At 50.1% G+C, this 19548-nt stretch overlaps 5 protein-coding genes across 16 annotated transcripts in view; 2 read left to right on the top strand and 3 right to left on the bottom strand.

Moving 5' to 3' along the window:
* Positions 1 to 687: 687 nt before the first annotated feature.
* Positions 688 to 6953, bottom strand: LOC125958195 (7SK snRNA methylphosphate capping enzyme bin3). Of its 2 annotated transcripts, none has more exons than XM_049691374.1 (5): positions 6846 to 6953; positions 2867 to 6102; positions 2565 to 2783; positions 2335 to 2481; positions 688 to 2244 (listed from the first exon to the last, which is right to left on the bottom strand). In XM_049691374.1, exons 2-5 carry the CDS (start codon positions 6068 to 6070, stop codon positions 1474 to 1476), a joined length of 4341 nt encoding a protein of 1446 aa, XP_049547331.1. In that variant the 5' UTR covers positions 6071 to 6102; positions 6846 to 6953; the 3' UTR covers positions 688 to 1473. The 2 variants fall into 2 exon arrangements, with proteins under 2 accessions (XP_049547331.1, XP_049547332.1); XM_049691375.1 differs by lacking the exon at positions 6846 to 6953 and adding an exon at positions 6577 to 6596.
* A 525-nt stretch (positions 6954 to 7478) lies between these two features.
* LOC125958203 (H/ACA ribonucleoprotein complex subunit 4) lies at positions 7479 to 9730 on the bottom strand. The gene is made up of 2 exons (XM_049691398.1): positions 9565 to 9730; positions 7479 to 9503 (listed from the first exon to the last, which is right to left on the bottom strand). Exons 1-2 carry the CDS (start codon positions 9572 to 9574, stop codon positions 7936 to 7938), a joined length of 1578 nt encoding a protein of 525 aa, XP_049547355.1. The 5' UTR covers positions 9575 to 9730; the 3' UTR covers positions 7479 to 7935.
* Positions 9731 to 9934: 204 nt separating this feature from the next.
* On the top strand, positions 9935 to 11772 carry LOC125958209 (nuclear inhibitor of protein phosphatase 1). 2 transcript variants are annotated; one of them, XM_049691422.1, is made up of 5 exons: positions 9935 to 10082; positions 10173 to 10387; positions 10449 to 10666; positions 10734 to 11439; positions 11523 to 11772. In XM_049691422.1, the coding sequence occupies exons 1-5, from the start codon at positions 10054 to 10056 to the stop codon at positions 11627 to 11629; spliced, it is 1275 nt and encodes a 424-aa protein (XP_049547379.1). In that variant the 5' UTR covers positions 9935 to 10053; the 3' UTR covers positions 11630 to 11772. The 2 variants fall into 2 exon arrangements, with proteins under 2 accessions (XP_049547379.1, XP_049547378.1); XM_049691421.1 differs by having other exon boundaries at positions 11520 to 11772.
* A 50-nt stretch (positions 11773 to 11822) lies between these two features.
* Positions 11823 to 16324, bottom strand: LOC125958200 (stromal membrane-associated protein 1). The gene is made up of 3 exons (XM_049691384.1): positions 16147 to 16324; positions 14840 to 15227; positions 11823 to 14305 (listed from the first exon to the last, which is right to left on the bottom strand). Exons 2-3 carry the CDS (start codon positions 15086 to 15088, stop codon positions 12875 to 12877), a joined length of 1680 nt encoding a protein of 559 aa, XP_049547341.1. The 5' UTR covers positions 15089 to 15227; positions 16147 to 16324; the 3' UTR covers positions 11823 to 12874.
* Positions 16325 to 16768: 444 nt separating this feature from the next.
* LOC125958193 (serine/threonine-protein kinase Genghis Khan) overlaps positions 16769 to 19548 on the top strand; it is a 34844-nt gene continuing 32064 nt past the window's right edge. For 3 of the 10 annotated variants that reach the window (XM_049691373.1, XM_049691371.1, XM_049691370.1), the window contains exon 1: positions 18438 to 18961. The gene's annotated coding sequence lies outside the window, so the exon portion shown is untranslated. The other 7 variants (XM_049691366.1, XM_049691368.1, XM_049691367.1 and 4 more) reach the window with 7 other exon arrangements.

Genomic DNA, 19548 nt, shown 5'->3' with positions numbered 1-19548 from the left:
CCGCCTGCGTTAAGGTGCGCTCCATGCGTCGGTACGCTAAGCGTTGCTTTTCCCCGTTTCCAGCGGTCCACACACCGGTTGCGAAACGGAACGTTGCGTGCGGTTTTAGAAGTCGAAAATGCCGTGGAACTTTCGACTCCTGCATCCGTTTATTCGTTAAAACTGGATTCGATGTGAAGCGCGTTTTATGAATATTTTCATTCAGCGTTTCAGGTGATTTTTTGATTAATTGAAACCACGATGCATAATACCTGATTCTTTTTAAAAGTGCGATATTGTTGCAATTATTTCGATTATATTCCAGAGCATGTTGATTACCAGCTCAAAACTCAGAACACCAACCGCCAGAAACAACGGACCACACCCAGGATAGGATTTTACTAAATAGCATACTAGCGATAGCATCATATTTGATTGTTATTTAAGTATGCTTATCAATGAACTAATAAGGGTACAAAAACAATATTTACATCTCTAAAAATAGCATAAACGTAATAACATCCTTCCCTTTCCGCTACCCTCCTTAACGATGGTTCAAAGTTTTCGGCACGGCCCGCGCTGGTTGGGGCCCCCAAATCACTACGAGTTTGGTATTTTATTTTCGACGCTGATGCGATGATGCACATGGTGGGGTGATGGGGTAAATTCAAAATTAACTTTGAACACTATGAGATTTTGTGGAAATTCACATCGTTTTTCAATAGCTTCACTTTTTAACGTTTTTCCAAAAAATGCATTTGTGCGCCAATCGCGACACGCTTTATTTTCCATGTTTGCCTTAAAACTCAAAAGGGATTCTAGCACAAGAGATGCTGCTGGTTTAAATACAATTCGTAACTGCCATCTACTGGTTGCCAACAAACTGCCGACAAAATTTGGCGCTGGTGCTTGTAGTTAACACAACCCTCCTCATATGAAATACCTGTTCTGCCCCTGCCGACACGGGATTTTGGGGAGGGAGCAACGAAATACTAACGAAAACACGGCAACTATTCTATCTATCCTCTTGCGCTCCTATGCGAATGATCTTTTAGCGTACTGATTAACAATAATGAAATAATGTGCTTGTGCTTGTGTTGCATACTGCTTCGCGCAAGATTAGGACACGCATCGGTGTCCTCTAACTTTCTCTCGCAATCACATTCATTAGAAAGATCATCATCGTCATAATCAGCTTTTGTTTGGTTCATTGGTGTACCTTTCTGACCTAGATATACGATTTTTCGTAATGAAATTCTGGACACACCACACAAATCCGGTGTGCTGAGCCCTTGTTGCGCGTCGTACGACCGTCGTGCGTCGTATAGAAAAGAAATAAAATAACAAAAAATTATCCGCCACACGATACGATAATAGGCGATACAATATGGATACGAATGAAGGTTTCACAATCACAGTTTCGTGGCAACGCAGATGAGACCAGGCCCTGGCTTTACACCCGGCGGACGACAGTGGTACCAAAATAGTGTTCGACTATTTGTCCGGTTGCGAGTGGCCGCTCGGTGAATTGGATTGATCATCGGTCAGAAAGCTCCCGGCTAGCTGCTGCTGTCGTGTTGGTGTTTGCGATGCCGAGTTTGAGGACAGCTCAGAGTCGGAATCGGTCATGGCACCACCACCCCCATTGCCACCACGGAAACCACCGCCCAAGCGCATATGTTCCTGCCCGAGCAGAGGCTGAAACACGTCGATCGGCGGATACACGTGGTGCCGTCGTTGACTGCTGCCACCGACCGTCCCCGCGTAATAATGCTCATCGTTGTCCGTACTTCGAATACTAGCCGAGTTCGGTGTGTTGGAGGCAGAACGGCGGTACGATCCACCACCCCCACCGCTCGTCGCCAGCATATCCGATGGCGGTGACCAGGTGGTAGAATAGAGAGGTGACGCAAAGCAGTAGCTCCCAGGCCGGTACCCATTACCGTAGTTATCGTAGCTAGGCAGATAACTATCCGTCTGCCGGGGATTGTAATAGGGCGAAGTAGACGCGAAGCCATTGCCGCTTCCACTGGCACCGCTGCCAGTTCCCCCATTTGCTCCACTACTGTGTGATGGCGTCGGTGGCTGACGATAGCTGTAGCTAGGCGCATACGGTGTCATTGCACCCCATATACAACCGGCCGCTGTCTGCGAAGCGGTCACTATGTCCGTGTAAATGCCCCGATGGTTCTCGTACGGTGTCGCCGGATGATACGTGTCGCTCCATTTGGCTTGTGATGGCGTAAAATCGCCCTTTATGTAGAGCTATCACGTAATCAAAGAGAGGAAAAGAAGGAATTAAACATTCGCCATGGAAGTGGCGGATACCGTACATACGGTACAGCACAAAGCTACCTGAATTGGCCGCCGAAAGCCTTTGCTTAAATGACGCGGTATCCCTAGCGGATAGCTATGACTGAAGCCAACTTCAGGGCTCAGCAAGTAATCGTGAAAGCGGCAGGGAAAGAACTCGATGTTCTTGTAATTCTCGAAAATGGTTTCCTACAAAACGGAAAACGGAAAACAATCAGCATACTGGCCTGTGAACCGTCATGCGATTCCATCAACCACCGGCTGTAGCCTACCGTGAGTTTCTTTTTCTTCTTATAGCTGGCCCAATTCTGCGCCTCAAGGATCAGTTTGCCGCCCGGGCGTAGATGGTTGAACATGCGCTTGAAAGCTATCTTTAAGCCTGCATCGCCGTAGTTCAAATGAATCCACTTGGTGACCGAAAGACACAGTATCAGATCGTACTGCTGCGTATCGTAGTTGATTAGCGATTCTTCCTTTAAAACATAGTTCATCTGGAGTAAGAGAAAAGTAGATTAGCCATTATTAGTTTCAAGATTCCAATGCCATTCACCACCATTACCGGTACCGTACTTACCGTTTTGAATCGAACGTTGTGTGGAAATTTATGTTCAGGATGGCCTATGTCCATTTGACACTCTTTACCGCTGAGATTGCCCATTGTTAGGGGAAACGAGATCGGAAAGAACTGCGTTTGTTCTGTTTTGCTTCGGCCACCGGCATTACCATGATGCTGATGACCTCCACCACCACCGTGTTTTCCATGCTGATTTTGATGATGCTGATGGTGCTGGTGGTGGTGATGCTGGTTGTGATGATGATGATGCTGATGATGGTGCTGGTGACGGCCACCTTGGCGTGGAAGAAACCGTTTTCGGCGCCTTTTTTGCTTCAGCTTACTTAACAGCTCGACGATTTCCCGCTGTCGCTCGGATCTCGAATTGTTCTTTTCGCATTCCGATTCTTTTGAGTGTGCGTTTGCCTCAATCCCATCTACACCACTTTGTACTGCGTATTCGCCGCCTTCTTCGCCGGATGTGGCTACTACGGCCAGAGGTTGATGAACAGGTGCTACTGTATTATGAGTTGCGTCCTCAACGACCATAACTGACGTTGCGACGGTATGCAGAGAACCCGTCTCTTCAGCGTTTGATCCGCACTGGCGAATAGGATGACTAGTTATTGTTTCTTCGATTATCGATAGAGCATTCGTGCTGCTGGTGGCGGTACTTCTAGAATCTCCTGTTGACAACAGTCGCTGTTTCTCTTCCTCATCCTCCTCTGTGGCGGCTTCGTTTTCCACCGTCACTGCCGACCTTTGTTGTGTCTCTAGATCCGGCATGGCTTCCGGCATTTCATCTTTGATACTGGTGGTGGCACGTGTAACCGTAGCAGTGGCGCCACTCCTACGCTTTGCTCCTACCGACGACACAGTCGTTGGAATCTTTCTTGGCACGCGCACATAGTTGGCCAGATTTTTCCGTGCCTTTGCGATCAGCTTGCCATCTACGTCGATCCCGGTAGCTGACTTTGTTTGTAGCATTTTGGCCACCGCAATCGTCATGAGGCCCACGTTGCAACCAATGTCCAGCACATCCTTTTCGCGAAACAAATACGGATTGCGCAGAAACACCTTTAGGCGCACGTCAATGAATTCGTTCAAACTGTGGTAACCATAGTAACGATCGTAGTTACCATGGTGATATCGACTGGAAATGGGAAGCGTCGTTGTAATAGTTCTCGGTACCGTCTCGATCGCGCTGCCCATTAACAGATCTGGAACTAGTTTGGTTCGCTCCCCCTCAACCATCGTCTGGTATTGCAATCCAGTGCCGGTATCAGCCATTCCCTCGCACGTTGACGTTGCACGGCTTTCGCACGATGCAGCACGATCATGATGATTGTTCTGTGAACGACCTTCGGCCGTTGCCACCGGTTCACCGACCTGGCCCAGGTAAGGATCCGCTGACATGTGTTCCGAGTGCACAAGTAAACGCTCCTGAACCGGGCACTCTGCTCCTTCCCGTTCCGTTGCGCCGGTCTCATCGTCCGCATTGGAGGTCGAGGAGTATGTGCGCGTTCGGTTGCGACCTCGTTCACCACCGGCTGCACCACCGCTACCAGTATGTCCAGCAGGCCAGTGGCCGCGTTTCCAACCCCCCGGTTGCGGTATCACCGGGCTGACTATCTTATCCATCGAATCCATTCGACGGACCTTGTTCTTCGTACTGTTGGTGCTTTCGCTGGTACGCCGCTTACGGCCACCGGATGCTTCGAGATCGAGCTTTAAATTTCGCATTGCTTTTTCACGATCGATCGTCTGATCGGATGTCGGTGCTGCTCCAGTGGGCAATACATTTGAGGAGCAGGTTCCGCGACTAACGTTCGCACCAACATTAGTCGCTACAGTGGATGCCGCACTAGCATTTGCAACTGTGACCGTATGGGGCCCTTGAGCTATCAACAAAGTGCTCCGTGCTTGCTGAGCCGACGAACATGCTGGATACGATTCGCTGTTGATTGCCTCGGACAGCTTTTGTCCGATTCCAGTGAAGGATGCTTCTTCGGCCGTTGTTGCTTCCACTCCGCCACCTGCAGCTCCCACTAGCACACTTCCAGCGGTTCCAGCACCCTCCGCTTGCTCACTGTCCGGAGGAGGCAACTGTTCGATCAACAGCATCGAGCTACTGGCTACTCCTGCTCCAGCTACTGCTGGTGCTGCTCCTGTCGGCTCGCTCAAGCTACGATCAGTGCCTGAGGCACGCGATTTACGTTTCCGTTTGTTCCGTGGCCGTTGTTTGCGCTTCATCGGTGAGCAGAGCTGCATCTCGTATTCAACCGAATCGACGGGATCAAGCAGATGCAGCGGATCGTTGATGTTGGGCGGTATGATCACCTCAATCTTGGCCTTATAGTGCGGTGGCGTTGGAATCGGGGACGATTTCGGTGTGACCGCATTTTCCGATTCGTTTTGTAAACTGTTCAGGTTAAGCGGATCGGAAATGTTGCCACCGAGCAGAAACTTGGTCGGTGGTACGATGCAATCCTTACGCGGACGCTTATCCGGCAGGAAGTACTTGGACGCACACTGTAGTCGCTTGTTCCGTAGTCCCATCGGGCTGAGGTTCTGTTGCTTTGAGTGTTTTCCCTTCTGCTGTTGCTGCTGTTGCTGGGAAGTGGAACCTTTTGTTCCCTCTTGACCTTGGGCAATGGTTGTTGTTTGTATTTGCGATGCTGCCGTTGCTGTGGCCGTTGCCGCACTTTGCTGCTGCTGGCCTATTTCAGAGAACATCTTTTGCTGAACATTATCTCCGGATGATGATTGCTTGCTTCCAGCCGGGCCAGCACCGTCATCACCAGTGATACCATTACTCGCGGAAACATCTTCAGACTGTCCACCCGCTGCACCAACCTTGTCATTCCTTCCTCCCTTGGCCGAACCACGATACTTGTTCGATTTCCACTTTTGCTGCTTCTTTTGCTTGTTTCCTCCGGCATGCTGAGGTTGTTGCCGTTGTTTTTGTTTTTTCTGTCGATTATGTCCACCACCGATTGCTCCGACTGCTCCCACTGCAGCGATGGGTAACGCAGCAAGTGGGGCTCCCCTCGGCGATCTTCCGATCGGTGGACGTGCTGCACGATGCGCATTGCAGCGCCGAGTTTCCTCGGTCGGGACCGAACTTCTGCTTCTCGCCAGTACATCGCCCGCGGGTCCCGTCCCTCCGCCACCATCCGCGGCGGAATCGTCATCTGCAGATGCCACGGATAATCCAGTTTCCATGGCGTATCTGATTCAGCTGGTCTACTCTGATTCTGCGGAATATAAAATTGAGAAGAAAAAGGACGAGATAAAACTATGCACCTTTTGGCCAATCCGAAGTTAGTCGCGTTCGTATGCTGTCCTTGAAGCTACCACAATATCCAATCCGGTTTGTCGAAAAGAACTACGGCGCACAGTTTAAATTCGCATCACTCATCAATCCGAGCGACGACGAAAGTATTTCGGAAGAACAGCGCCCCTCTTTTACCCATTCGCGGGTTCGGTAAATTCGGAATCAGAACCATAAAACACATCCCTTATAATTCTTCCATTCGTTCTCCCCAAGCAACCGGTTCTTTGGCTGTGAGATTCCAAGTTCTCCTCCTGTCGCGTGTGTGCGCCAGGATCACACCGGGAGGAGAAACATGAAAAATGCAACCAACTATGCAAAATTATGTCGAATGCAGGAGCCTCTTGTGTGTTTTACGGAGAGGAGGTCAGGAGGGAAGGCTTAGCTAACAACGCACCAATTTGACCCTCGAAAATCGCTAGTTCTTTTTCGATAACTAAAAACAACTTATTTTTAACTCTACCAAAAAACTAGAACTTCAATCAAAACTACAACGCTGCTCCACCGTTCTCGTCAATTCCGCGTCGTGTGTAAAAATTGCAAAAGTGGTTGTGGTATCCACACACACGCAAACTTCATGCGAGCATCGGATCTAGAGAGCCGTGCAATTAATGTGAGCGTTTTCCCTGTACTCTACACACAATACCACCGCTCCACTCTGCTAACCTGTATCACGGAAAATGATCACGAAAAGGCTTAAATTTTCACGAGAGGACGATAAATTGCCGAAAATCACACGCTGGCTCGAGCGAGCGCGAGCTACAAGCAAAAAACTTGACAACTTGGGAAAATTCCCACTAAACCAAGTGACGATCGGAAAACTGCTCCCAGTTGGGTGCCATTACAGTGCCGGAATTACTCCAGATGTTTGAAACGGAAAAAGAGGATAAAAGACGATTTCATCGAGCCTCGAGAACCGCGGTATGGTTGTAATTCATGCGATGAAACGACTGGACATTTTGTTGGAAAATTAAAAATTTCCACCAAATAAGCATGACGAGTTGGCTTACTGGGTAAAATGACAGAACGATTAAAGAAATTCAAATTCAAACCCGTCGGGGTCGTCGTCTACCTTTCGCGGGATCCACCTGTTTTCGGGATTTGGGTCAATTAGTTTCGTTGATTGATAACCCTGATAGGTTAAATCGTTTTCTAACAAGTTTATATGCACGACTCAATCATTTATTAACCTCCTGGAGATGGTTATCGGAAACACACATTTCTTTAAGAGCCACGTGCTTACGCGGTGGCTTTTTACACCAACGACTGCGCTGCGCTTTGAAGAACAGAAACTCTCGGTGCCTTTATGGATATTTCAATTTTTATTTCTTAATATTAGACTTAGGCAAATTCTATATTTGCAGCTCTGAGAGAAAAAAGAAAACTTATTAATAAAACGGTTCGGTTCTACACCGTACCATCGTGTTCCGAGCACGTTGTCGGAAGATTACGATGATAGCAATCAATGACCGCTAAAATGCTGTGTGGCCAACTATCAGCTGGCTAACTGGTTTCAAAAGCGAATCAAAAATTAAAAGAAAAAAATCATAACTAACTGATCATTGCTACAACAAATGATCAGTAGCAGTACACAGTACAAAACAGGCCAATAGGAAATTAGCGACCGTTTCAGGAGCAATAATGGTACCGTAACTTAACCGGAGCTGTTTTCCTGATTCAACCGGATCAGGAAGGGAGGATGATGGTGGGGGGGGGGGGGGGGTGCGTAAAAATAGCATTCCTGTGGCAGCCCTAATTACTCCGCCTCCTCGGCGGCCTTTTTGTCTTTTTTCTTCTTTTTCTTTTCCTTTTTCGTTTCCTCCTCACCACCGGTCGCTTCCTCGGCGGCGACCACCGATTCATCCATCGGTTCGGTGGTCTCCCCATCATCCTTCTTTTGCTTCTTTTTCTTCTTTTTCTTCTGTTCACTTCCATCCTCGGCCGCTGCCTCCACTATGGCGGAATTGTCGGCAGAACCCTCACCGATGCTGAGCTTCCGCTTACCACCCGCGGCTTCATCCGCTGTCGTTGCCGTTCCGTTACCGTTTGCTTGGCCTGCAGCCCCCGGTCGGCTGTAATCGGTGTACCCACTGTTCAGCCATTCCTTGGGAGTGTTCTCGTTGGGTTTGCCAAATTTGTCCAGCTTCCCGCTAGCAATAAGCTGCTTTTTCATGGAAGCTTTCGGACCAAGACCCCATTTGCGGGGGTACGTGTCGCGTTCCATAATGACGCGTTTAATCTTTGCCACAACTCCATGATCACAGCCGGCCATGGTGGCCGTTGTCATGAGAGCGATTGCTAAGGCGACTGCTTCGCCCTTTGTCGTCACGATCACAATCTCCTGATCGAGCTCGATGCCATCTTCGTAGCGAAGCACTCCCGGCAACATGATCTTTGCTCCGTAGCACACGGCATTCACCGAACTGTCCTTCATGATGATGCGCTTGTGGCCAACGAGCAGTCCCTCCAGTGGTTTGATGACCCTTCGCAGCATCGATTCATCCTTGTGATTTTCGTACAGGTACTGCGCATCTAGCACATCGTGCATCGTCACCATGCCATCCTTCTCGGACTGAATGCCTGAACGAACGCGTCGCAGCTCCAACATCTGACCACCGACACCCAGCACCAACCCCAAGTGGACACACATGGTTCGAATGTAGGAACCGGCCTCACAGCTCACCCAGAACACACCCATATTGCGGACATCGTCATAATCCAGCAGCTTCGAATCGTACACCGTTCGTACTCGTAGCTGCCGCTTGACGGCGGAGATGAGGGGTGGTCGCTGGAACAGGGCACCACGCAGTTTCTCCAATCCCTGCGTTACTTTGGCCACCTTTTCCACGCCCGAGTGCAGCTTGAACACGGCAACATACTCCTTACCGGCACTCTGCTGGCTCTTCACCAGCCGGGTGGCACGATCGATGCAAACGATCAAACAACCCGTGACCTTCGGATCGAGCGTGCCCGAGTGACCCGTTTTATCGACCTTCAGGATCCGCTTGATCCACGCGACCACCTCGTGTGAGCTGGGGTTCGAAGGTTTGTCCAGATTGATGAAACCGGCCGTCACGTAGTCCTTGATCTTCCGGTTCAACGGCGAGGCTCCGAACGGCAGCGGTGTGTAGTGGTTGCTGCGCACGTTCAGACGGTCGAAGTTCTTCAGCAGCAGGGGCCATTTCGAGGTATCGAGTCGAGCGATGGCCTCGGATGGTTTAATCTGGAAGTCACCCGACTTTTGGATTTCCCCCAGGTTTTCCTCCGGTTCTTGCTTCACTTTTTTCTTCTTCTTCTCTTTCTTGATCGGAGACGTGGGAATATCTGCGGAAGTGAGCCGGCATAATCAGCAAAAGTCCGCACGCCATCAGGAATCGACACTTACCCACTTCCATAATGCAAAATTATCGGTTTACGGTCGACTTTCGAAAGTTATTAAACAAAATCGCGCTCCACCGTGCAGACCACGCGCTTTACACCCGGAAAAATTTTGACTTTTGCGAGGTTAGGTCGAGTGGCCCCCACGAGGATTTCGTTTTGTTTGGATGATCACCCACGTGGCCTTGTTCAAAGTGTTCCACCCGAACAGAGTGTACCAATTTCGGTACACGTTTTACACACGAAGATCGATTTGGATGTCGAAATTGGTTCTTCGTTCGTTCTTTTCGGAGGGCCAGTCCACATTATCCGCCACAGCAACTGCAACAGTATTCTTTGCGCCTGACGCAGTTGGTGTCGCGGGTAATGTGGACAAACCCTGAGAAAATAAATACCGCGGTTCGTTTCGGTAGAAATTTTCCGGGATTTTTAGAGGGTTCTACCGAATTTTTAGAGTTTCTGTGGCACCCACCGACCCAACGGAAGTGCGTAGCGGATGTCCAATCACTATGATATTCCCTCCTGGTAAGGCACTCTTCCTTTCCCCACCGTCCAGAAATGGAAATCCGGAATTCTGGAGCTCTGCAACTTTGAGTCTCGCTCGCTTTTCGAAAGGGCCGGGAAGCCGCCTTCGGGGCTACACCTGGATGTGATGAAAGAGGACAAGCTGATCCAGAAGCTTATGATCGACGAAAAGCGGTGCTATCTGTTCGGCCGGAATCCACAGATCAACGATTTCTGCATCGATCACGCTTCCTGCTCGCGAGTCCATGCCGCGTTCGTGTACCACAAGCACCTGCACATCGCCTACCTGGTGGATCTGGGCAGCAGTAAGTCCGAGGTCACCCGAACCGCAGAGGAACAACTTACCACGGTATCTTGCATTTGCAGCCCACGGCACATTCATAGGCTCGGTGCGGCTGGAAGGACACAAGCCCACACAGCTCCAGATCAACAGCCAGTTCAGCTTCGGGGCTTCCACACGCCACTACATTCTTCGCGAGCGACCGACCGTCGGATCGCGCACCAACATCATGGAGGACATCCCGATGATGGATACCAGCGATGGCACTTTTCTAGGGCTTCCAGAGAGCCAAACTGAGTTGGATGTAAGCGCGAATCACATATCCATCCCTCTCGATTCCGACTAATGTTCTACTGTGTCTCCTTCCGTAGAATCTCACAGAGTACAATACGGCACATAATCGGCGCATATCGATGTTGGGCATTGCGGATGATAGTGGCGCCGGTGCTGGTGGGCCCGGGGGACCGGGTGGTGGCCCAGGTAGTAATAATGGTGGGGCATACAAAGCCAAAAATAAGAAACGCAAACGCAAAGGTGTCGCGTTTAACGAGGATGAAATCATTATCAATCCCGAGGATATTGATCCCTCGATCGGACGCTTCCGTAACCTGATCCAGTCGACGGTGGTGCCCGTTTCGGCGAAACGTGCCAAAATGGAAGGGCTGAACAGTATGGGCATCATCACGTCGCCCCCTACCAATGCCAGTAAGGCGGTCGGTTTTCATCTACATCCGCACCACCATCAGTTAGGTGGCCAGCAGCACCACGGTCAACAGCAGTCCGGTAGCTTTGTTTCATCCAGCCTCTACCATGGTATCGATCCCGTCGACGGACATGGTGGCGATACGGTGGGCACTGGTCACGATGGGCGCGGTGGTTTCGGGAACTTCGATATGGACACAACCTCGAGCGGCCTCACGACGAAGCTCGGCATAATGCTACCCAATCCAGCGCCCGATGTCAATCCGACACCGATGAGTCTCTCGGAAACGGCCATCGCTTCTACAGCCCACGTGTTTGCCACACCCGGCACCATCGCATCCGGTGGAGGCGCACCAACCGGCAACAACAGCAACGGTAAGTGGCACTCAACGGCCATCGAATTGAAGCAAAGCTTCCTCTCCGTTATCAACATGCTTTTGCCCTACTCCTTTCAGCAGCCAACATAAGCGATAACCCAAGCGAAATGTCCGATGAACCGAAGAAAAAGAAGTATGCAAAGGAACAGTGGCCAGGACGGAAACCGCTCGGTTTGGGTAGCTTTTAACGTTAGCTTGTAGTGCTCGACTCTGTGTTTGTATGTGTGTATGTGTGTTTGTGCACGTGTTGCTCAATTCAAGCCCCCCTCCCTCCCCTCCCCATCAATACACGAAACGGGTGGCCCCAGTCACCCGGGAATAAACTGCGTTTCAAAGTAAAAATCCCAACCTGTCGAATTGAATCGGGTTATCGTAATGATGTGTAAGAATGACGGAAATACGTTCGATTTATTCCTTCGGTAAATAGTTGAAATTTCCCGTGCCACGTGCTGTTGTGTCGTCGTGGCCACCGCAGCCACGCGTTCAACAGATATCGGGATCCGGAATCAACTCTATTACACTTCCACAGCTTCCCATCAACGACATGATACAAAGTTACAGTTATACCTTTCCTTTTAACTCCATACTTTCACACATTACACATTCCCAACCTGCATATCCTCTCTCTCTCTCTCTCTCTCTCTCTCTCTCTCTCTCTCTCTCTCTCTCTCTCTCTCTCTCTCTCTCTCTCTTTCTACACCCCCCAAAACATTCTCGCTCTTCTACCTCAAGACGATTTCTTATCCCCCCAAGTGCTTCATAAGTTACTTCTATTGACAATTTCTTTATCTAACGGAGAAACAAACGAACGCCTCATCTGTTGATGATTTCGCTCGACGGATCGCACCGACCGACCGATCGTCTCGCGCAATGTTCCGTTTAAGTCGTCAGACCATTCTATACCAGTAACAATAGTTTAAAAAAAAACATTTCAATTATCGTTTGTTTACTCTTGCACCTGCATATGTTCCGCGTTTCGCGCTTCGTCTCCTATCATCCTTCTCGTCGTCATCGTCATCTGCCTGAATACTTTCGATAGTAGTGAGCCCTGTTTCAAGTTCGTTCCCCCTTTTATCCCTGCTTGTGCCAAGCCCGTGCGCTGTGGCTAAAAACAATCGTAAGAGATGAGACCAACTCACCTGTAAACGTAAATAATCCAATGACACGCCCACGGTACACCTGCTGCGCTGGACAATTGGTGTGATGATGCTATCAAAGCGCCAGACAGGTGTAGCACGTGCGCGCTCATTCGGTTCACGATCCTTCGCTAAGTGAGTAATTGTCCTAGGATTATTTCTCTTCTTTCGCAGTCACAGAATAAGTTCTATATATGGAATAGGTTAATTGCGAATCTCGTCCGCCGGCGCGCCGAACCCAACGAAAGGATAAAGGTTGAAGCAGCCCTCCGTTTGGCCGTGCTGCGAGCGGCCTGTCTATTGCCACACGTCGCGTAGATTCATCGTGCCAAATTGATTGTTTAGCTTGTCACTGGCGGTTGGCTGTAGCTGTGGTTGCTGCTGGTGCTGCTGCTGCTGCTGTGGGACGGAATTAGGAAAAGTGGCAAACGCAGGGACTCCACCAAGACCCGCAGCACCGGCACCTGCCATCGGTGGGAAACCCATTACTGATTGCTGCGGGTGTTGTTGTGGCTGCTGTTGCTGTAGTAAATGGTTCGCCGCGTACGAAGGTGCCATCATTCCGGGATATTGCGGTGGAACCACAGTTATCGGACCGATAACGGTTTGGGCATACATAGGCGGTATCGCACCACCATTGGCCACACTGTTGCCATACATCATAGGCTGCCCATGGGGCATTACGTACTGTCCACCGGCGAGGGGTGGTTGGTTACCATTCATCATTCCACTAGCGCCACCGATCGCAGCATTCGGCGGAAAGGTCTGGAATGCACCAAACGCGTTCGTCGGTTGGCCATTGTTGAATGGCTGCATGTTGACAGCCGCTGGGAATGTACTGCCGGCTGGACCGAGCCCCCCTTGTACCGTGGCCGGTGCTGCTGCTTGTTGAAATCCACCGAAACCGCCACCACCGAACGCACCAGCACCGGCCATCGTTGGTGCCGGACCCGATCCGTACAGGGCCATAATTTTGTCCTTTGTCAGCTTACTGTTCCCAGCATCGCCTCCGATGCCCGCACCGGACGCTGATTGATTGAAAAAGTCAGCCTCGGCCTTGGCCAGATCATCCGTAGCATTTGATTTCCGTTCCAGCAAATCGATCCCATTGTTAACTGATCCGTTAGCCGTACTGGTACCGCTAATACTGCTACTGTTGTTACCAATGCTACCAGTGATCGATTCGTTTAGTGAAAGTCCGAGCAAATCCGCACCCGCACTAGAGTTAGCCGATGTGTTAAGTGTCGTCGTTCCGCTGGTGGCTTGTACCGTGTTGGCATCCGTGGCGGAAGCGGTCGAGTTGCGGTTGGACGACTTAAGACTGCTTGCTGGTGCTTTCAGCTTTGGCACAGACGACGATGACGACGGTGCTCCAGTGGCCGAAGAAGAGGAATTTGAGGTTGCTGCACTCTTCTTATTGGACGCTGTACCACCGCTACCCAGCGGCGATGAGAGGGAGAGACCGGTACCCGATCCCACCGAACCGACCGTTGACGAGCTCTTTTTCTTGCGCTTCTGGCGTTCGATTTCTTCATCGATCTCACGGTCCCAGTCCACCTTGGGTGGCGGTGGTGGTACCCATTCACGTGCCAGATATTTTTTGTGTTCGTACTTGGCGCGGATGAAGCTTTCCAGCGAGGAGTCAGTCTGCGGGCGCCGAAAACCATCCGGTAACATCGCCTCGTACACTGCACGGGCACGCGAATTGCCCATCTGCTCCAGCGATACCTACGGAGGACCAAAGAACACATACATCTCCATATTAGGCAAGAGCTGGTATGAGACTGAAATGACTAAAAGGGTCCAAAAAAAAAAGGGGACATATGTTTGTAACAGGGGCGTGATTTCAGATAGTTAATTCGTCGCTTCTTATCACGCCCAACGCCCATCAGGACACACGCAGAGCGACGACACAACGTGCGGCGAATAGGGAAGGGGACAGAAGGACATCGAAAAATACATGTAATCACGGCCACACCACCAAAGGCCAGAGGTGATTTCGGGTGGCAGGCAGTAAAGCAATTAATTAGTACCACCTCCCCGACCTGGGTGGTGAACGATAGGGCGGCACGGCGCATGGGCGCGCAAGCCGGGCTCTTCGGTTCCGAAGGTACGTCGTCGTCATCGTCGCCGTCGTTGTGGTTGTTGTCGATTCACGAATTATTATGTCACGTGTTTGTTTGCCATTGTAGTAGTGGTGGCAGCACTAGGAGCGATATTAGCGACGATGATGGTAACACTCTTCTTCAGCGCCACACTTACCACCTGTTCCGGTGTCCAGCTGTCCAGATTCACCGATTTCACGCGGCTAATGTGCACACCCAGGTTTCGGTGTATGCCGGCGCAGCGGATGCAGAGGAACACACCCAAATTCCAGGACGCCCAGCGCGGTCCTTTTGCGTCACAATCGACGCAGTACTTGTTATCGTCATCCCGCAGCATCTTTGTCAGCAGCATTTGGCATTTTTCCTGTATCTGCTTCTGCCGTTCCGTTTCATTTTTTCTGCTCATTTTCAGTTCTGGTCCGGTTCCGGGTCGCCGCAATCTCACTTTCTCTCTCTCTCTCTTTCTTTCACTGCCAGACGATATTATCGTTATCTGTTGCTTGCGCTCGCTGGTTATTAGATGATGGTCGTTGTAGCGGGTAAACCTAAAAGACAAAGATAAGGTCAAAAATGGGTATAAGCTTTCTCTTATCAATCGCTGCAAGAACCTCTCAAAAATACTAAAACAAACAGCTCCAACACTCTACGGTTGCACCGTCGTGTCTCTGGCTGTGTCTGCTTGGTTTCACGGGCGGCAAGGAGGGGCATGGAGGGGGTTTTGGCGATAAAAGTAAATTAATATTTCATCACCCATTTATCAACTTTCGCCTGCGGCTGCCTTCAACCGCGCATATCTCGTAACAGTTGAATGCATTTCAAGTGTGGCTCCACCGCGAAGCTTCCAGTTTCTTCCTCCCATTCGTTCTTTCACAGATTTTCTTTATCGCCCCGGAGACTCATCACGGCCTACCCAGCGCGGGGTACTTTGTTCTTGTTTAAAAGAAAGAATCTGTTCTGTTCTACATCTCCGTCAGCTGACCATGGAAGTAATTTTAGCATTTCGCACCAAACCGCCCTATTCAGCAGTACCAGGACAACGGCCTGGTATTGTGGAATGCTTGGTTTCGAAGGTTGCTACATCAAGCCGACGACAGAAGTGTAAATGTTCTGCGTGTTTGCAGCGGGACCGGCACGTATCGCGAAACATGCAATAATGCTGTGTTTTCGCACTAGTTTTCGATTCGTACGGATTTTTGCACAATCATAATCGTCGATTTTCATTTCACCTTCCGTTTCGCCGTCGTAAAACTTCCCGAGGACAAGGATTGCATAAACCGGGTGGGGTTGCAAAGACTTTCGTGTTTCGTAGGGCGTTTCTACATTTATAGAAACACTTTGAATGGGATTTCCAAGCACCCCGTAAAGTGTCCATCAAAGCAGAGAAAAGCGAATTCCTCTATACCGCAGGGACACCCGCGTCTTACGTGTTATCAACTTATCAACTCTAAAACAAGTCGTATTTACCAACTATCGCACACGTCAGCAAATGATGATTCCCGGGAGAGCTGCACACCTCTTTCTGGCCTACACTAGCAGCGGAATTTGGTATCGAAACCGAAATATGAATCACTTTCCGAACCGTAAACGTTCCGCGAGTCTTTTTTCAACACACAGGCAAAATCGCTCGCATTTTCAATTTCGCTCATACTTTTCGCTCACTAGACTGCCTCTGCAGCAAACCCAGATAGCCCCCAGATAGTAACCACAGCGGTTTGACGCGTCGTATTTTTATCGGCTGAAGCCCTCCGTACACTGAACGCGTAGCAAAAAATCGAAGAATTTCGGTGATTTGGCAAGGTTTCTTCACAGCCTACGTTATTACAATCCTTTAAAAAACACTCAAATAATGCGACAAAAAAATCTCTTTTTAGTAAAAAAAAAATTCAAGTGCGCTTCAGATTCAACTCAGTTTTAATGTATAAACGGATCCCGGAATCGAAAGTACCGAGAAACGAACCCCGGAATTTTCGACTCCTAAAACCGCTCTGTGTAAACGACGAAGCCTTTTGCTACAGTGATGATCGATCAAGTATGAGCATTGGGCAAGAAATAAAGCAAGATTTTCATCAAAAATCCAAAATTTAAGGCGAAAGTCGGGCTGCGTGGCCCTGTACCGTAGAAATTGCTGCAAAAAGTGGGAGTTTTTACCATTTTTGAACAGTTTCGTTAATTTCGTCTTGCAGATAAAGGTGATAACAACAAATTCAAGTCTTTTGCAACTCTCGCCGTCGCTCCCGCTGGAAAACTAGGCCGGAAAAGTGTAGGAAACTGCCTGGAGCTTACGGCAAGGTGCTGCAAAAGGTTACGCATATGCGATACTTGATTTTTGTCTCTCGGTTAGTGCGGTTCTGAAAAAGTCGTTCAGCTCCAGCGTATTCTTTCTCGAGCATTAATGTCGGATTTTACCGATCTGTTTGTACCGGCGTAGTAGCAGAGCGAAGTGAGAAAGGTGCCGCTGCGCTGTTGTAATTTTTCAGTCAATCGTCGAGCGACGCGGACGTGTTTTTCGTGCTCACGCGTTTCCCGTGTTTCCCCGTGAAAAAGGGGTTCGGCGAAGGAGTCCAGTTTTTGTGTTTTTTAAAGTAAGATAATTCCCCGTGCGTGAAGATTTCGTCACGAAAACCAGCAGAAACGCAGCCAACGGGTCGTTCGTGAGCGTGTGTGGTGGGAGCGGGCCAAGGGAGAGAGGGGGAGACCGCCCGCCTGTCCGACTTTGTGTTGTAGCTTGTGATTGGCCCGCTGCCGTGTGGTTGCAGGTGATTTACATACGGACGGAAATTCCTAGATTCAATTAGTGCACTACTCCGTTTTACGCCGTCTCAAGCGCCCCGTGTTCGCGTGTGTGTCTGTGCGTAAAAGTCCAACGTGACCCCGTCTTGACGGGTTGATCCCCTTTCCTTGTCGTCCGGAATTCGGTGTCCGCTGGCCTAGTGGTGGCCGATTATAGAACGCGGAAAAAAGAAAGCATAAATTATTACGAGCGTTTTCGCCGTCGCCGTCGTCGTCATCATCGCCGTCATCGTCATCGTCATCAGATTGTCCCCAGGGACAAAAGGCCTGCTGCGGTTTCTGTCTTTTGCCAAATCGATTCTCGTAATAAATGGAAAAGCGAATCGCCGAAAATGGCCGTGTGTGAGATGGAGATGGCCAGCAGCGTGCGTCACGGGCAAAGTGAGAGCAGTGCAAAGGCAGGCGGTCGGGTAGCGAAAGCGGCGGCGATGGCAGCGGTCTGATTGGTGTCAGGAATTCCGCTTCTTCCATCACGACAAGTTCACGTCGCGCATTTGCATTATCGAGAGTTGGGCCGCCGCTGGCTTCGAGGGAGGCAAATCCGGATTCCAAAATCTCTCGCTCACACCGGACGGCGACGACGACGACGACGGGTTTTTGTGTGTGGCCGCCGCCGCCGCCGTATGGTAGGAAAATGGCCCATGAATGAAAATTGTGCGTAGTGTGTGAGTGTGGGAGCGTGGGAGAAAAAATGATGCGTGTGTAGAGAGGGGAGGGGAGGGGGGGAGGCGAATCATGGTGATACCGAGAGTGAGAGTACGATATGTGTGTATGTGTGTGTGTGTGTGTGTCCGAGTGGGAAAAGTGTCATCTTTCCCTCCGACCCATGGGTTTTGTGTCCTTATACTTTTCATTCCATTTTTGGGTTCGAAATTTTCACCAAAATGTCGTTTAGATTAACCCTTGATCGAGGCAACCATTGCCATAAAATGGAAAATGTTGTTTCATCCCGTTCTCTCGAATAGGGGCGCAATTGAGTGGAGCCACCAGAAGTGTGTTTGGAGTGTTTTCGGTGTGTAATTCCCTGTTTCGCAGTGCCCGGAGTGTAGTTGGAGTTGCTTGCTTGCTTGCGTGCGTGTTGTGTGTGTGTGTGTGCGTCGCAGAGATCGTGCGTGAAACAATAACGCGCAAAAGTGGACGATTTCCTTATTCTACGCCATCGCCAACCACGTAAACAGCAACGTTGTGTTGTGTGAGTTGAGGAGCGCAGAGAGTGGTCGCCGTCCTCGTCGAGGAATCGACGCGCCGTGTTGTCGTCATCGTGAGCAGAGAGAACAGACGACGCCGCCACCACCTCCGCGACCAGCATCCCCTCGAACGGTGGTCGGGGGTGGACGAAAAACCAGTCTCGTTTGCGTGTGTACCGGTGTCCGCCACGAAACGTGCCACCAGTGGCCCCTCAGCATCGTGTGAGAATAGATACTTGAGCGGAATACAACAGTTCCAAGGCACACATACACATACTCACGGGAGATCGGCACCATAAAAGGTGAGTTCAATTGATAATCGTGACCAGCGGGTGGCGAGTGTGGGTTCGTTTGTACGTGGGGAGGGGGTTATGGTTGCACAAAACACTAGAAATCTACCAGGGACCGATGGGGTGCTTCCATTCCACGCTTAGCGAAAACTGTGTTCCAACAGGCTGGCTGGGAATGCCTTCTTTGTTACATGAACACACAGCCGATGGATGGGGCGCTAGGTAGTACCCTGCATAATATTACAACCAAGACAAGCATGCCATGCCATGCAATTTCTTGAAGATTTGCTGACAGTTGTTTGCTTTAGAGCAACACACGCATACACAGGAGTCATATGACAACCGGCCGTTATCATGCCGGCAGCATTGACATTTCACCTGATAACAGACAAAAAGACAACCTCGATCGATAGGGGGGGGGGGGGGGGGGGGGGCTGTCTTTGGCTTATCTTAGGACAATTCAAAATCTCGGTGCGAAGATTGCAGTAGCGAAGAATTTATGATCCAACATAAACCTGAGGTGGAGGAAGCGTTGATAAGAGGTTTTCTATTATTCGGTCTCGAACACCCAGCGACATAACAGCGACCATCGCCAGCGC

The sequence above is a fragment of the Anopheles darlingi genome, chromosome 3 (assembly GCF_943734745.1).
Source record: "Anopheles darlingi chromosome 3, idAnoDarlMG_H_01, whole genome shotgun sequence".
Lineage (NCBI taxonomy): Eukaryota > Metazoa > Arthropoda > Insecta > Diptera > Culicidae > Anopheles > Anopheles darlingi.
This window is presented reverse-complemented; position numbering and strand designations above follow the sequence as displayed.

What these genes read in the sequence shown, in the direction of transcription:
- LOC125958195 (XM_049691374.1), bottom strand. Translation starts at nt 6,070, where the DNA reads ATGGAAACTGGATTATCCGTGGCATCTGCAGATGACGATTCCGCCGCG. An exon ending in ACAACGTTCGATTCAAAACG is followed by an intron (nt 2,784 to 2,866) that starts GTAAGTACGGTA and finishes CTCTTACTCCAG; the next exon opens with ATGAACTATGTTTTAAAGGA. An exon ending in AGAAGAAAAAGAAACTCACG is followed by an intron (nt 2,482 to 2,564) that starts GTAGGCTACAGC and finishes TCCGTTTTGTAG; the next exon opens with GAAACCATTTTCGAGAATTA.
- LOC125958200 (XM_049691384.1), bottom strand. Translation starts at nt 15,088, where the DNA reads ATGAGCAGAAAAAATGAAACGGAACGGCAGAAGCAGATACAGGAAAAA. An exon ending in GCTGGACACCGGAACAGGTG is followed by an intron (nt 14,306 to 14,839) that starts GTAAGTGTGGCG and finishes GGTCCTCCGTAG; the next exon opens with GTATCGCTGGAGCAGATGGG.
- LOC125958209 (XM_049691421.1), top strand. Translation starts at nt 10,054, where the DNA reads ATGTCCAATCACTATGATATTCCCTCCTG. An exon ending in CCTGGTGGATCTGGGCAGCA is followed by an intron (nt 10,388 to 10,448) that starts GTAAGTCCGAGG and finishes TTGCATTTGCAG; the next exon opens with CCCACGGCACATTCATAGGC. An exon ending in AACCGGCAACAACAGCAACG is followed by an intron (nt 11,440 to 11,519) that starts GTAAGTGGCACT and finishes TACTCCTTTCAG; the next exon opens with CAGCCAACATAAGCGATAAC.